Raw genomic sequence first — 14159 nt, 5'->3', positions numbered from 1 at the left:
AGCTCGGAGAAGAAGAAGAAGATGGATGGAGGTTTGGAAGATTAGAAGAAAAAAAAAATTAAGGGAAGATCGAAGAAGAAGAAGATGGAGATCTTCAACATTAAAAAAGAAAAGAAAAAAAGGGAAGATCGAAGGAGAAGAAGAAGATGGAAGTCTTAGGGGAGACTTGCAGCAACCGACTGTGTGCTCTTTAGTTCCGGCACCTCTTCACCCCATTTGCGTTGGTTCTTGATGAGGCAAAATATGTCACTTTCCTCAGCACTGCTGAAGCATGTACGCAAACCTGAACAGGAATGAGCTGCTACTTCGGCCTCCTTCAGGCCGTGTCCACCTCGGCCTCCATCATTCCGCACTGCTTCCTTGGCGTCCATCAGGCCGTGTTGAACCTCGGCATCCATCAGATCTCACCATCACCTCTGCCTCCATCAAGCTGTGCTGCTACCTCGGCCTTCATCAGGCCGTGCTCCACCTGGGCCTCCATCAGGCCGTGCTGCTACCTCGGTCTTCATCAGGCCGCGCTATCACCTCAGCCTCCATCAGGCTCGGCCTTCGTCAGGCCGTGCTGCACCTCAGCCTCCGTCAGGCCGTGCTGCACCTCGGCCTCCGTCAGGCCGTGCTGCACCTCGGCCTCCATCAGGCCATGCTATCACCTCAGCCTCCGTCTGGCTGAGCTGTACCTCGGCCTCCGTCAGGCCGAGCTGTACCTCGGCCTCCGTCAGGCCGAGCTGTACCTCGGCCTCCATCAGGCTGTGCTATCACCTCGGCTTCCATCAGGCCGTGCTGCTACCTCGGCCTTCATTAGGCCGTACTCCATCTCGGCCTCCGTCAGGCCATGCTGCACCTCGGCATCCATCAAGCTGCGCTATCACCTCGGCCTCTATCAGGCCGTGCTGCTACCTCGGCCTCCATCAGGTCGTGCTGTGAACTCGGCCTCTGTCAGGCTGTGCTGCACCTCGGCATCCATTAGGCTGTGCTATCACCTCGGCCTCCATCAGGTCGTGATGCTACCTCGGCCTCCATCAGGCCGTGCTGCGACCTCGGCCTCCATCTGGCTGTGCTACCACCTAGGCCCGACCTCAGCAACAAGGTTTTCAGAAACGTGTTTTCGTCCACCCCTACATTCAAGGAACATAATCCTTATTCCAAAGCATAGGACTCTATCCACTGCACGTCATCATAAACGTCACACGGTTGGCCTTTCCGAGTTAAGAAGAGAATATTCTAAGAATATTCCCAGAATCACAGAGCCACTCCCCTTGAGGACTCCACGCCTAAACATGACTATTCACAATCGTCTCCCACTTGCCCTCCATCAACAGCCTATAAATACCAAGGTAAGCCTCCATCATGGGGGATCGATGACTCACTTCTCTTACTGAAAAAGCTCCCTTGAGCATCTGTTGTGGAAAGATCTAACTTAGGCATCGGAGAGTCCCCTGTCCGGTCAGCCCGGCTCTCCCCTGTCATCTCTTCTATGCAGGTCGGTCAAAGCACCAAGAACTGCAGGGAAGATCGTCCAGTCAATTTTTTCGCATCAGATTGGCGCCGTCCGTGGGAAACTTGTTACAAAAAGTCACCTTGGACCAATGCAATTAAGGAGTGAGAAGGTCGTTTCTTCAACGACAACGTGAGCAAGATCCACTTGTGAAGTACCACTTCCCATTCATCACCAGTGGCAGAGCAGGAAAACGTCCCAGCAGAGACCCCTCCAGAAGGACCCCAGCAAACCAGGCCCGATGCACAGGTTACCAAGGGAGAAGGGGATCAACGCAAGCAGAACCCTCAGCTATCCCGCCATGTCCCATCATCCCGGGTAACTCACCCGAACATGGAAGAACAGATGCAGAGCTTGCAGCTGCAGGTATTAGCTACAAACGCACTGGTGAGGGATTTCATACGTCAGTTCGGCTCCGCACTTCCAGTGCCACGCACTAGTTTAGCTCAGCTGCCTAGGCCTGTTCCGAGTAGAAATCCCAATGACGAATCTCTTGACAACAGCGTCACCCCCCAATCAACAGCAAGAAGGGGGTCGGCCAAAACTTCTCCCACTGTTCATTCGGTACCACCGCGATCTCTTACTGAGGGGCGCAGGGGAGGTCCTGTCGCTGCCCAGGTCTGGAGAGCCCGTCGTTCTGAACATCATTGAAGCCCAGAGACACATGATACTCATAGATCCCCACCTCGGACAGGAAGATGCCAATTGTTGCCTCAAAGACTCAGTAGAGGGGCTCGTCAGCACAGAGAAGAACGTGAAAACTACCAGAGGCAAGCTCGACGAGATCGACCCTGCCAAGGTTGGAGCTCGCCCATCGGGCCGACCAGAGGTGCACCACGGTAAGGTCACCAAGGCCGAGGAAGAAGCCCCAGAAGAGGAGAAGGGGCACGCCAATCACCGGATGGCCGAGCCGAGGAGAGAATAGATGACCTTGAGAGCTGCATCCAGCGACTTACTGAGCGAATAGAGGGAATGCAGGGGTAGGGGCACCCGGTCGACATGACTGTAACCCCGACCCATAATGCACTTTTTGACGAACTTATTGACGCCGAGCTGCCCTCAAATTTTATGATACCTGTCTTCAATGGATATGACGGCACTTCAAGACCTTAGGTTATCAATCATGCAAGCCCCAGCCCCGACTCGGCACCCCTATGGCTAGTCCAAGGCTTAACGCCTCAAGGCCACACTCAGACAGCTGCAATTGTCCTTATTCTTCCAAAAAATTACTCATTTCGGTCCATGCCCCGAAGCACAAGAAAATAAAGAAAGAAGCACAAGAATACTGAGAGATGAAGATATAAAATAAAATTTTCATTCTCTAACAATTGGAAAAAAACCCTCAAAATACATTACTACCGAGGGAGACATCTACATAAATATGGATATATATATATATGAGGCTAATCTCGGGGGACTGATCCACAAGCCTAGCTCAGCACAAGAAAATCCTTCGAGTCGGATCACCTCTTCACCAACATCGATCAAGCCACAGGGCTGCACCAGAGTAGCATAGACGGGAACGCGCCGCTCATAGTCCATCAGATTGTAGCATGGCATCTTACTCTGAAGGAATAAGATGGCATCGTCTGAGCCGACTTGAAACGAAGAAATGTTAACGTCATCCAACCACTTCTGATAGGGCTAAGGGTTCAGCCACCTCGTTCGCCTCCAACAACCTCCTGTTCTGGCTCTCTAGTTATCAACCCGACATCATTGGGATGGTCCTCCTCAGATCGGGCCATTTCTTCTCGACCCCCATGAAGGCACTTTGCCTCCTTTGCCTTCGAACAAGTGACAACCACATCTTCGAACCGTTGAGCAGCCTCGGCTGAGAAAGTGAAGCAGTACATCTCGCATTGGATTAAATGCTCTAGCAGGTCGATTCGAACTGCTAGAGCGGGGGGCTGGTGATGAGGAAAAATATGTCACTTTCCTCAGCACGGCTGAAGCATGTACGCAAACCTGAACAGGATTGAGCTGCTACTTCAGCCTCCTTCAGGCCATGTCCACCTCGCCCTCCATCATTCCGCATTGCTTCCTCGGCGTTCATCAGGCCATGCTCCACCTCAGCCTTTGTCAGGCCATGGTGAACCTCGGCATCCATCAGATCGCGCTATCACCTCGGCCTCCATCAGGCAGCTATCACCTCGGCCTCCGGCAGGCCGTGCTGTACCTCAGCCTCCATTAGGCCACGCTATCACCTTGGCCTTTGTTAGGCCGTGCTGTACCTCAGCCTCCATCAGGCCATGCTATCACCTCGGCCTCCATCTGGCCGTGCTGCTACCTCGGTCTTCATCAGGCCGCGTTATCACCTCGGCCACCATCAGGCCGTGCTGCTATCTCGGCCTTCATCTGGCCGCGCTATCACGTCGACCTCCGTCAAGCTGTGCTGCACCTTGGCCTCCATCAGGCCTTGCTCTGCCTCGGCCTCTGTTAGGTCGAGTTGTACCTCGGCCTCCATCAGGTCGTGTTGCTACCTCGGCCTTCATCAGGCCGTGCTTCACCTCGGTCTTCATCAGGCCGTGCTTCACCTCGGCCTTCATCAGGCCGTGCTTCACCTCGGCCTTCATCAGGCCGTGCTTCACCTCGGCCTCTGTCAGGCCGTGCTGCACCTCGGCATCCATCAGGCCGCGCTATCACCTCGGCCTCCATCAGGCCTTGCTGCTACCTCGGCCTCCATCAGGCCATGCTGTGACCTCGGCCTCCGTTAGGCCGTGCTGCACCTCGGCATCCGTCAGGCCGCGCTATCACCTCGACCTCCATCAGGCCGCGTTACTACCTCGGCCTCCATCAATCCATGCTGCGACCTCGGCCTCCATCTGGCTGTGCTGCCACCTCGGCCCAACGTTAGCAACAAGGTTTTCAGAAACGTGTTTTCGTCCACCACTACATTTAAGGAACGTAATCCTTATTTCGGAGGACATGACTCTATCCACTACACGTCATCATAGACGTCACACGGTTGGCCTTTCTGAGTTAAAAAGAGAATATTCTTGGGAATATTCTAGGAATATTGCCAGAATCACAGAGCCACTCCCCTTGAGGACTCTACGCTTAAACAAGACTCTTCACAATCGTCTCCCACTTGCCCTCCATCAGCAGCCTATAAATACCAAGGTAAGCCTCCATCATGGGGGATCGATGACTTACTTCTCTTACTGGAAAAGCTCCCTTGAGCATCTGTTGTGGAAAGATCTAACTTAGGCATCGGAGAGTCCCCCGTTGGGTCAGCCCGACTCTCCCCTGTCATCTCTTCTGTGCAGGTCGACCAAAGCACCAGGAACTGTAGGGAAAATCGTTCGGTCAATTTTTTCCGCATCAGTTCCCAACCATGGTTGGACCTCTCTTTCTCCCTCTTCCTCTCTTCTTTTCAGTCTCTAGAATTTCCCCCAGGAAGAATAAACAAACATGGTGGTGGAATGATAAAATGGAAGTAAAGTAATGGTAAAATTCACTTTACTTTCCTATCGGTTACTCTATTACCACGTGAGACCCACTTCCACCACAATCCCATGCCGGACTCCCAGCTAAACAAATGGGGTCTTAATGATATGGTTTCAACGACCTGATAAATAAATCGAAACTGATTTAGCCCAATATAAACCAAAACCAAATGGGCCGATTTAAAACGCGTTATTTTTAACGCGTTTTTTGGCATGGATTTAAAACGCGTTTTTTTTAAACGCGTTTTAGTTGCGAATACCGTCATACCCTAACTGTAACTGGGCGTAAGGTTCACGCTGCCATTAGCTTCTTTTTATACCCCAAATCGCGTGAAGTTCTGATCTTACAGAATCGAGTCTTGGATTACGAAAGACTTCGACTCTTCTCTCCTTTGCGTAACAATCAAGCATCCCAAACCTTGGCTTCCTTGTTTTTGATCTTGGTTCGTGCCGCAGCGCTGTTTGGCTTCTCACAGAAGATCTCGGGTGGATGATGTTTATTGGGTTTTCTGTGGGTATACAATCTCTGATCAATCATAGAAGTTTTTCGGAGAGAGTTTTTCTGGTTTTCCACTGACGCGATACGTTCGATCTCTTCGCTGGAGGCAATTTCAACGTTCCTGCAGTTTCTGTCTCTCAAAAGTATTAGATCTTGTTGAGTCTTGTACGATTTGCTTCAATCGTTGTTGGGAAATTGAAAAAAAAAAAGTGATCAGAAGAAAAATATAGTTGCTATTGTTTGTTATTACTTGTACCTGTAATCGTTTCTCCAAAGTTGAATGAAATATTCTTTTCTTTGTTGCGATTTCTTCTTCTGAACATTTAGAATTGACAACAGGAATTTAGAAAAACTACCAAAAGAAGAAATATAAAAAGAAGCAAATATGGCTGGTGTAGTTTATTACAAGTTTAAGAGTTCGAGAGATTATTCTTCGATTCCGATGTTTGGGAATTTCATATCTGTTGCGAATTTAAAGACTGAAATATTTCAATCCAATCGTTTGCGGAGGAATACTGCTCTCATTCTTTCAAACGCCAACAGTAACGAAGGTTTGCTGTCTCTTTTTGCTAAACTCTGTTGATTATTTTGTTTGGTATCGAATTAATGTGTTCTCTGGGTTCGAGAATTTGAATCCTGTAATCGATTTACTGTGGTGTTCGATCCGTTCACTTGTGCCTGTAGAATACGAATTTGGTTTGTGTAATTGTGTGGCTAACCAGGAGAAATCTAAGAATATTAATTGTAATAATTGTTACCCAACTTTACGATTTGGTGGGTCAGATCTTCAAACAGAGCTGTCACTTAAGTCTGTTTTATTTCTCAGAGTATCTTGATGAAGACATGTTGATACCGAAACATACATCTGTTATAGTTCGTCGGGTTCCTGGAAGGCCTACACTGCCGATTGTGGTTGAAAAACACAAGTACGACCTCCTTCTTCAGTCTTTTTTGTTTGTATTGGTGAACTAATTCTTAAGTAAGGGTTGCTTTTAGATTGTTCAAGAATGGCTCTATTTATGTCTGGGTTTCAAAAATCAGTGAATCATATTGGGATTCAGCCAAGCTTCCCCTGAATCGGTGGGATTTCAGATCAAATGGCCGATTCTAGGGTTCTTGAGACTGATTCTGGCCAATTCCAATCTGATTCGGGTCAGAATCGGCATGGACTGATTCAGTCACTGATTCCTGTTTTTAAAACCCTGATTAACGTCACCTTTGTCATTGTTCAGTCCTAGAAGTAGTAGCAGTATCAGGCCTTAACAACAGCCTGGACACATCTCTCTCTCTCTCTCTCTCTCTCTCTCTCTCTCTCTCTGTATTTGTTTAGTTCTACTTTTGCCTCTACTCTGTGCTAACAGAGTGAGATGGTTTCTATGTATTTCGCATTGCAGGAAAAAATTTATAGAGGATAAGGGGGAGGCTACACAGGCCAATAGTAGCTTTGATGCGGCACAGTCGGTCTTAACAACTGCTTCGACACATCTATCTCTCTCCCCGTGTGTATTTGTTTATGTCTACTTTTGACTCTACGCGAAGAATGATTGGTCATCTGTCCTAACAGAGTGTGATGGTTTCTATGTATTTCTCATTGCAGTGAAAAGTTTATAGAGGATAAGGTGGAGGCTTTGCAGGCCAACAGTGGCTTTGATGAGGCGCAGTCATCCGTTATGAAATTTGTAAGCATTTCTCACTGTAGTTGGTCACCGCATTGTTTTGATTTTTGAGTTTAGAGCTATATAATAATTGCGATTGGACGTTACAGCCTGAGGAACTGGACTTGGATGATTTTGGTGATGATGTTTATGCTGATCCAAAAGTATTGCCAGTTTGGTCCAGCAACCCTGTGGTGGATGCTCCCTGCCCAAGTGAAACTGATGAGGATAGCAGGATCATGGCGTTAGTTAATACTCCAGCATTGAACTGGCAGGGGTGAGATGTTCTCCCCACTCATTTGTTCCATCGGATGATTATATGATCATCAACTTTCTCGTAACATATCGTAAACTGTCTTCTATTTTTCCTGAACGGGCCAATATTTGAAATTCTAAATTGGATTTGTAGGCCAAGTCAAAAGGGTCTCTGCTCTGGTAGAGATTATGGAAGGGGCAAAGGTAGAAGAATGATGGGTGCCCAGGGTTGTGGTAACTCTCCCAGCAACCCTGTGGTGGATGCTCCCTGTCCAAGTGAAACTGATGAGGATAGCAGGATCAAGGCATTAGTTAATACTCCAGCATTGAATTGGCAGAGGTGAGATGTTCTCCCCACTCATTTGTTCCATCGGTTGATCATATGATGATCAACTTTCTCATAACACATCGTAAACTGTCTTCTATTTTTCCTGATGGCCAATATTTGAAATTCTAAATTGGATTTGTAGGCCAAGTCAGAAGGGTCTCTGCTCTGGTAGAGATTATGGAAGGAGCAAAGGTAGAAGAATGATGGGTGCCCTGGGTTATGGTAACTCTCCCATCTCCCACCTATTTCTGTATAGTCAATAGTTTCTGTCAGTTTTTTGTGTACATGCCATCCAATCTATGAAGTCTTGAGTTTTATGACCTGTTTACTGTAGGCCGGGCTGGGCTGGATGCAATGACACCTCCGCAGGGCTATGTATGTCATAGATGCAATATTTCTGGTACGTGAATATTTTTTTATTGTTCACCTTTTCGCCTCCATCGAAATTTATGGGTTATTTGTGCCATAAAGTTATTCATTATTTTCCGTTTACCGTGCAGGACATTTTATACAACATTGCCCTACAAATGATGATCCCAACTATGACTTTAAAAGAGTGAAATCCACAGTTTGTCCGGTTGCTGTTTTGAATGAGTAAGCCAATATGTTATTACCCAATGGATCTTGTTCCTGAGCTTTTCTTGCTGTTTATAACTTTACTCAATAGGCATGGAGATTGACTTTGAGTTTTGTAAAACAGGGCTGCTTTTGAGAAGGAATTTGAAGGTTTGCCTTCCACCAAATCTGTCACCAATTTTCCACCAGAACTCCACTGTCCTATGTGCAAGGAAGTAATGAAAGATGCTATGCTAACACGCAAGTGCTGCTTTATGAGTTTTTGTGACAGATGTAAGTGTTTTGATATATGTCATTAGCTGCTTTGTGATTCTCTTTCTATTTACTGTCAACAGGCTCATTATGACTTACTACGATTGGTATATTAATACATAGCTATCAAGAGCAATACAGATAATATACCTTCACTTCTAAAAAAAATAGGAAAAATTAATATTAAAAATGGAATTAAGAAAAGAGGCCTGCTATAAAAAAAAAAGAAAAGAAAAGAAATAGAGATAAGCTCTCTATATTAATTGGATTTATTTATTTTATCCTACTAAATGACGGATCTTGAGTTTTCTGATCACATTAATTGATTGCTGTTTAGTAATATAAGTTTCAAATGATGGTTGTTTTCTTTTTGACATGGAAACATGTTTGTGTATGGGGCTTATATCTGATCTGGGGTTTGGCATTTTTTTTAAGATCCGCCTTTAATGACTCCTTCAATAGACTTCTATATGGTGCCTTTAGCATCTTTGATGAAAATTAGATTAACAAATTTTTAACAGAAAAAAAAGAAAAAAAAAATCTAAGTTCAAGCCTCAATTTGTTTCAATTCCCCACCAATTGGTTCTGACTATTGAAAGTGCACGAAGGGCTTTGTTGACATCTATTGGTCGTTTTCTTTCTTACATTGATAATTCATTTCCTTTTGTTTTCTCTTTCTTCCCTAGGTCACTTCCTTTCTCCCCAACCAAGCCACAGCTAAAATAAGTTATTAAAAAAAAAAAAAAAAAAAAGAAAGGAACATTTTAAGAATAATATCTGGGCTAATGTTATTGCAAACTAATGCCCACTTATTAATCATACCAATTAGTTTATTATCTGTGATGATGATGTTATTTGTTTCTTTTATTTATTTATTCTTCTGTCATTTTTACCCTCTCTACCATTGACATTTACTAATATAGTTGGATGCTGCAAACTTTGATATGGAATTTCAAACAGGTATCAGGAACCACATCATTTCAAATTCAATGTGCTTTTGTGGGGCCACAAATGTGCTTGTAGATGATCTTGTGCCTAATGTGACCCTCAGGGAAACCATCATTAGTATCTTGGAAAATTCTGGTAGCATGAAAAACCAAGGTTTGTGTTGTATTGATGTGCAATCCGTTTGGTTAAATTGTCTTAAAGAAAATGGTAATATGAGCCTTCTTGCTTTATTCAGGTACAGACTCTGCCTGTCATGAGCAGTCCAAACTTTTATCTTCCACTATTTCTTTTGCATCAAGTGAAGATAAGATATCATCACCAAACAAGGATGGAACTTTATATATAAAGGAGAGAACAGATGAGGAAAAGGATATCACCAATGCCCCACAATCTTCTTTGGAGGATGGGACGGGTGCACCAGTGACTCTGAACAAGAACGACGTGCTGGAGGAGCGGGCTTCCAATGATCCAGGTGAGTCGATCCATCCTGCTAACTTCTAGTATGTTGCATTACTTTCTTGTAACTTGGGGCCTGGCCAGTTGGCATCTAGAGTGATGGACTCTTTTGGAGCCTTGAAAGAAATTTTTGCTAGTATGTAACATAGTTGTCATAGCTTGGTCTCTTGTTGGTGTCACGTTTTGTCAAGGCCCCCTCCAACACCTTGAGTAGCCTTGACACCGTGACAACTATAGTATGTAAGAGGAATTTATGAGGAAAGGAGAAAAAGAAAAGCTGCTTGCCAGTGAATGGTTATTTTATTGCCATGTTCAATGTGTTTTACCAGATTCAACCATGGTGTGTGTGTGTGTTTCTAATATATTATGTATCCTAATATTATGTTACAATGTTTTGTGTCTTGTAGATGGGTACAATCAGGGGAGTATCCCTCGGGATCTTGTACCTGGGGACTGTATGATGCCTCTTTGCTCTTCAGCTTATAATCCACATGGGGATAACATGCCACTTGGAATGGATGGTTATATGGCTTGTTATTTTGGTGTTCCTTCCCACTGGGGTTATGCTGCTCCCTACTTTAACGTTCCTGTTGGAGGACCTATGTCTCAAGAATCTTTTGTTGGACACTGGGATTCGTTGTCACATCAAAGGTATGAGTTGAAGAGCATCTTATTGTTTAGGGAACTGCATAATTAGGGACTTAGGGTGACTACTTTTAATTGCAATACTTAATAGTTTTTGGCTAGACAATTTTTTACATTTGTCTGCGAAGATGGTACTCTGTTTTGATAAAGGTCATCTGTAAGACCGCATTCTTATTGAAAGGTGAACTTCTAATTCTGCAGGGATCTATCTGAAAGAGCTTGGATGTCAAACCCAATAGTCAAGATTTCTGAGCCGAGGAGGAAGCATAAGATAAAGCAACATGGAGAAAGGTAATATTAAATGCTTCATGTGTACTTTCTCCTCAGCAATGGGTTATCTTTTTCATTCCACTTTAATGTGGTATGTACAAAATCTGCAACGTTTTTAATTGCCTGCTTTGTTTGATGTTGGAATAATGAAAATTTGACAAAGATATAACTCATTATTGATTTTTTCCCCACACTTTTCCTTGTTGCAGAAGATGTTCTGGCAGACAACAGTACAATCAAGTGAATAACAGTGTTGATGTTTCTTCAATGAGATCCCAATCTGTATGTCTTTTTTTTTTCTTAGGCTTTGGGATCCTGTTATCTTTAATGGTTTCAGAAGTGTAGCACCATCATCACTGAAAAGAACATTTTTTCCCAGTAGTGATTTTCGAATTTGGACATTACCAAATAAATTATGATTGTGAAATCACATTTACCCTGTTTCAACCCATGTGGAGAACTTATGGTCATCAATCACAAGGGCTAGTGTTATTGCATCAGTTTGCCTTGATTGTTTTGGATTGAATTGTTTATTGTTTAGTGTTCACTTCTATTTCTGTGGTTCTTGCTTAATCAAAGTGTTTGACTTGGTCTGACATTCTGCATCTTAACTGCTGCTCTCATGATATTATTCTCTGGGTCAGTAACGATAACACGTTATTCTGATACTTAAGGACATAGGACATACATTAGCTAGTAAAGATAAATTTTTACGTTCTTGCAACCTGAGATATTCTTTTTGGGCTTTTGATCAGAATGACCAGCTGATCTTAAGGACTTGATTTATACTTTCGCTTTTCTTTCTGTGAACAAAACACTGCCTTATTCTACTGTTCAGATGGTCTACTGATGTGATCCTCGGTTCAATAGGCTTGATTAGGGGCTGCTATGGGCCCACCCAATCGATAAGAAACCAAATAAAAAGAACCACTGGTAATTTTTTAAATATGGTGAACAGTGGAGGTTCTTTTCAAAGAAGTAATAAAGTCAAAATTTAATTGGACACAAGTTTTAGTAAGCGGGTAATCTGGAAGTTTACGAGGGAGCCAGGGAGGGACATTCAGCACATGAACTCAAGACAGTAGTTATATTTGTATTAGCTTTAGCTCTAGAGATACTGATCTTCTTGCTTTTATTGTTTTTATTGAAAGATAATTTTTTTTTTCTTGCTTTCTCATTGTTTGAGTTGTTTCACTGTCTCAGTTAGCAGCTGCAGAACATGAACATCACAATGACCAGTTCCACCAAGCTGAAAGGTCAAGTATGAAGCGATCAGTGCACAAGGTAGAAGCATTCCAGCTCCATGAACGGCCCTACCAATATCAAAATCAAGATCATCATCATGTCAAGGCTGCTGCAGACAGGAAACGGAACGGTAGTGAGCTCTCAAGTACAACCTTCACTGGTCAAGATATCAGCAAGAAGAGGGCGTTGCCTCCCAGAGAGGCTGGTAATCCCAACAGGAAGAAACTGGTATCGTGTTCGATGGAAACATCTGTATCTAATGGCCAGAGGAAATACAGAAGAACCTTCGATCACAATTTGAGCGATGATGATGATGATGATCGAAATTTCAAAAGGAAGCCCTCCTGGTATCAATCACCACTGAGATTTGAAGAGCGAACAATCCCAATATGAACCAATAGCCCAACTATGATGCCTACTCGAGAACCGGCATTTTAATAGGTAGATCTGATGGGCATATATAAGTGGATTGGCTTTGGGGGGGTGGGGTCTTATTCTTTATTCTGTGTAAATTTTTTTTTCTTTTTTTTTTGAATGGATGGTTCTCATTACATCCTTGTAAACTGTATGTAAGATACAGCTGTTTCTTTAAACTTTCTTGTATGGATATTTGTTACTTTTTATGGCAATGAAAGATGCATTGGGATTCATTACAGGCAGTGTCATGTGAACTTCTGTTATTTTCTCTCTTCTATGGTTACTGAATTGGTAAAGCCTTCAAATTTCAGTTCCATGAACAAAAAATGATAAGCAAAATGATATTCAAGATTCTTTGAAGTCTCATCCCTGTACTCTATGAGAGAGAGAGAGAGAGAGAGAGAGAATCTTAGATCCTTCGCTTGGATCCTAATTGAGACTCTGGCTTTTCTTCTTCGGAGCCTCGTTGATCAAGGAGTGGTCTTGTAATTTTGGTCTGCTTGGAGTTGCTGTGGTGCCTGGTTGTCATGAGTTTTTTCTCTTTTCTTCTATAGCTTGATTTATCAGTATGGACAGGCCGTTGTATTCATCTATTTCTTAATTTTTTTTTTTTTTTTTTCTGTCTTCTGTATTTATTCTTTCTTCTATATTTTGAAGGGAAAGAATCCCTGGGCTTCATTGAATATATTAATCATCCACCCAAAAAAAATAAAAAATAATATGGGGGAGAAATAACAAAAGTTGACATGACACTCCAATTTGGTGCACATATAGGGTTCTAGTGATTAAAAATATATTGGATGAAAAACCTAATGCAAGATAGGACATGATTATGTTGGACTTCACCCTTTTACATTTGGCCTTTCGAAGGAGTTATCTATAAAAAATAATGATTAGATAATAACAGACACTTGTTGCACTTGCACATGGCTTAGAAAAGTGCATGCTCTTGGACACTTTTTTCAAGTCATTAATTAAAAGGCTTAGGAAAATGTATGTTCTTTGTAATATAATCTTTGAAAACAAATGTTGGTTCTCGAGGTAAACCTGCGTAGTTCTTACCCTCTTGGATCTCACACATGCGGAAACCTTGTGCACTAGGTATGCTTTTTTTTTTTTTAAAAAAAAATGACATAGGTGCATGGAACAACTGCTTTGGAGCATTGATATACGTAAAGTGTATATAATTAAAATTTAAGCCTTTTTGTAAGGCTAGTGTTTTTAGAGAGAGAGAGTATACTTTATTTTGATGATCATGTGAGTATATTTGCATGTCCGATGTTTTTCATATTAGGCTACTTTGTGATTTATGGAAGGACAATGATTTCTCACATTACGTGTTCGATGTTTTTACTCTAAGACATTATGCTTTATGGTCCTTTGTTGCATGTATACATTGAAACAAATGGAGCCAAAATAACAAATGAAAAGAAAAGAAGAATATACTATGCTTACACACCATTTTGTGAACTGCCTAAGAACATCTCTGTTTCAGATTATTGATGTCATTAAATTGTTGATGATGTACTGCTCTTGGTCTGAGGAGTATATGTTCTCGAATCATAATTTGATGAAGACTCGGTGGCATCTTCATGGATCTCCACAAGAGTTTGGAGAGTTCTGGGAAGCGGAGGTAGTTTCACATCTATTAGCCCTTCAAGCATCTGAACCA

The 14159-nt window shown here is 43.2% G+C and overlaps 1 protein-coding gene across 2 annotated transcripts; it reads left to right on the top strand.

The window, feature by feature from the left end:
* Positions 1-5134: 5134 nt before the first annotated feature.
* Positions 5135-12723, top strand: LOC122080700 (E3 ubiquitin ligase PARAQUAT TOLERANCE 3-like). Of its 2 annotated transcripts, XM_042647517.1 has the most exons (16): positions 5151-5991; positions 6267-6366; positions 6835-6939; positions 7038-7119; positions 7206-7372; positions 7505-7690; positions 7821-7900; positions 8013-8078; positions 8179-8272; positions 8379-8527; positions 9467-9607; positions 9690-9926; positions 10318-10561; positions 10757-10846; positions 11035-11107; positions 12029-12723. In XM_042647517.1, exons 1-16 carry the CDS (start codon positions 5826-5828, stop codon positions 12461-12463), a joined length of 2415 nt encoding a protein of 804 aa, XP_042503451.1. In that variant the 5' UTR covers positions 5151-5825; the 3' UTR covers positions 12464-12723. The 2 variants fall into 2 exon arrangements, with proteins under 2 accessions (XP_042503452.1, XP_042503451.1); XM_042647518.1 differs by lacking the exon at positions 11035-11107 and having other exon boundaries at positions 5135-5991; positions 12029-12165.
* Positions 12724-14159: the final 1436 nt, after the last annotated feature.

Source organism: Macadamia integrifolia, chromosome 6 (assembly GCF_013358625.1).
Source record: "Macadamia integrifolia cultivar HAES 741 chromosome 6, SCU_Mint_v3, whole genome shotgun sequence".
In the NCBI taxonomy this organism is placed as follows: Eukaryota; Viridiplantae; Streptophyta; class Magnoliopsida; order Proteales; family Proteaceae; genus Macadamia; species Macadamia integrifolia.
This window is presented reverse-complemented; position numbering and strand designations above follow the sequence as displayed.

Bases quoted from the DNA above. Each gene is read 5' to 3' on its own strand.
- LOC122080700 (XM_042647517.1), top strand. From the start codon at position 5,826: ATGGCTGGTGTAGTTTATTACAAGTTTAAGAGTTCGAGAGATTATTCT. The intron at 7,901-8,012 runs GTAACTCTCCCA...TGTTTACTGTAG, and splicing joins GATGGGTGCCCTGGGTTATG to GCCGGGCTGGGCTGGATGCA. The intron at 9,927-10,317 runs GTGAGTCGATCC...TGTGTCTTGTAG, and splicing joins GCGGGCTTCCAATGATCCAG to ATGGGTACAATCAGGGGAGT.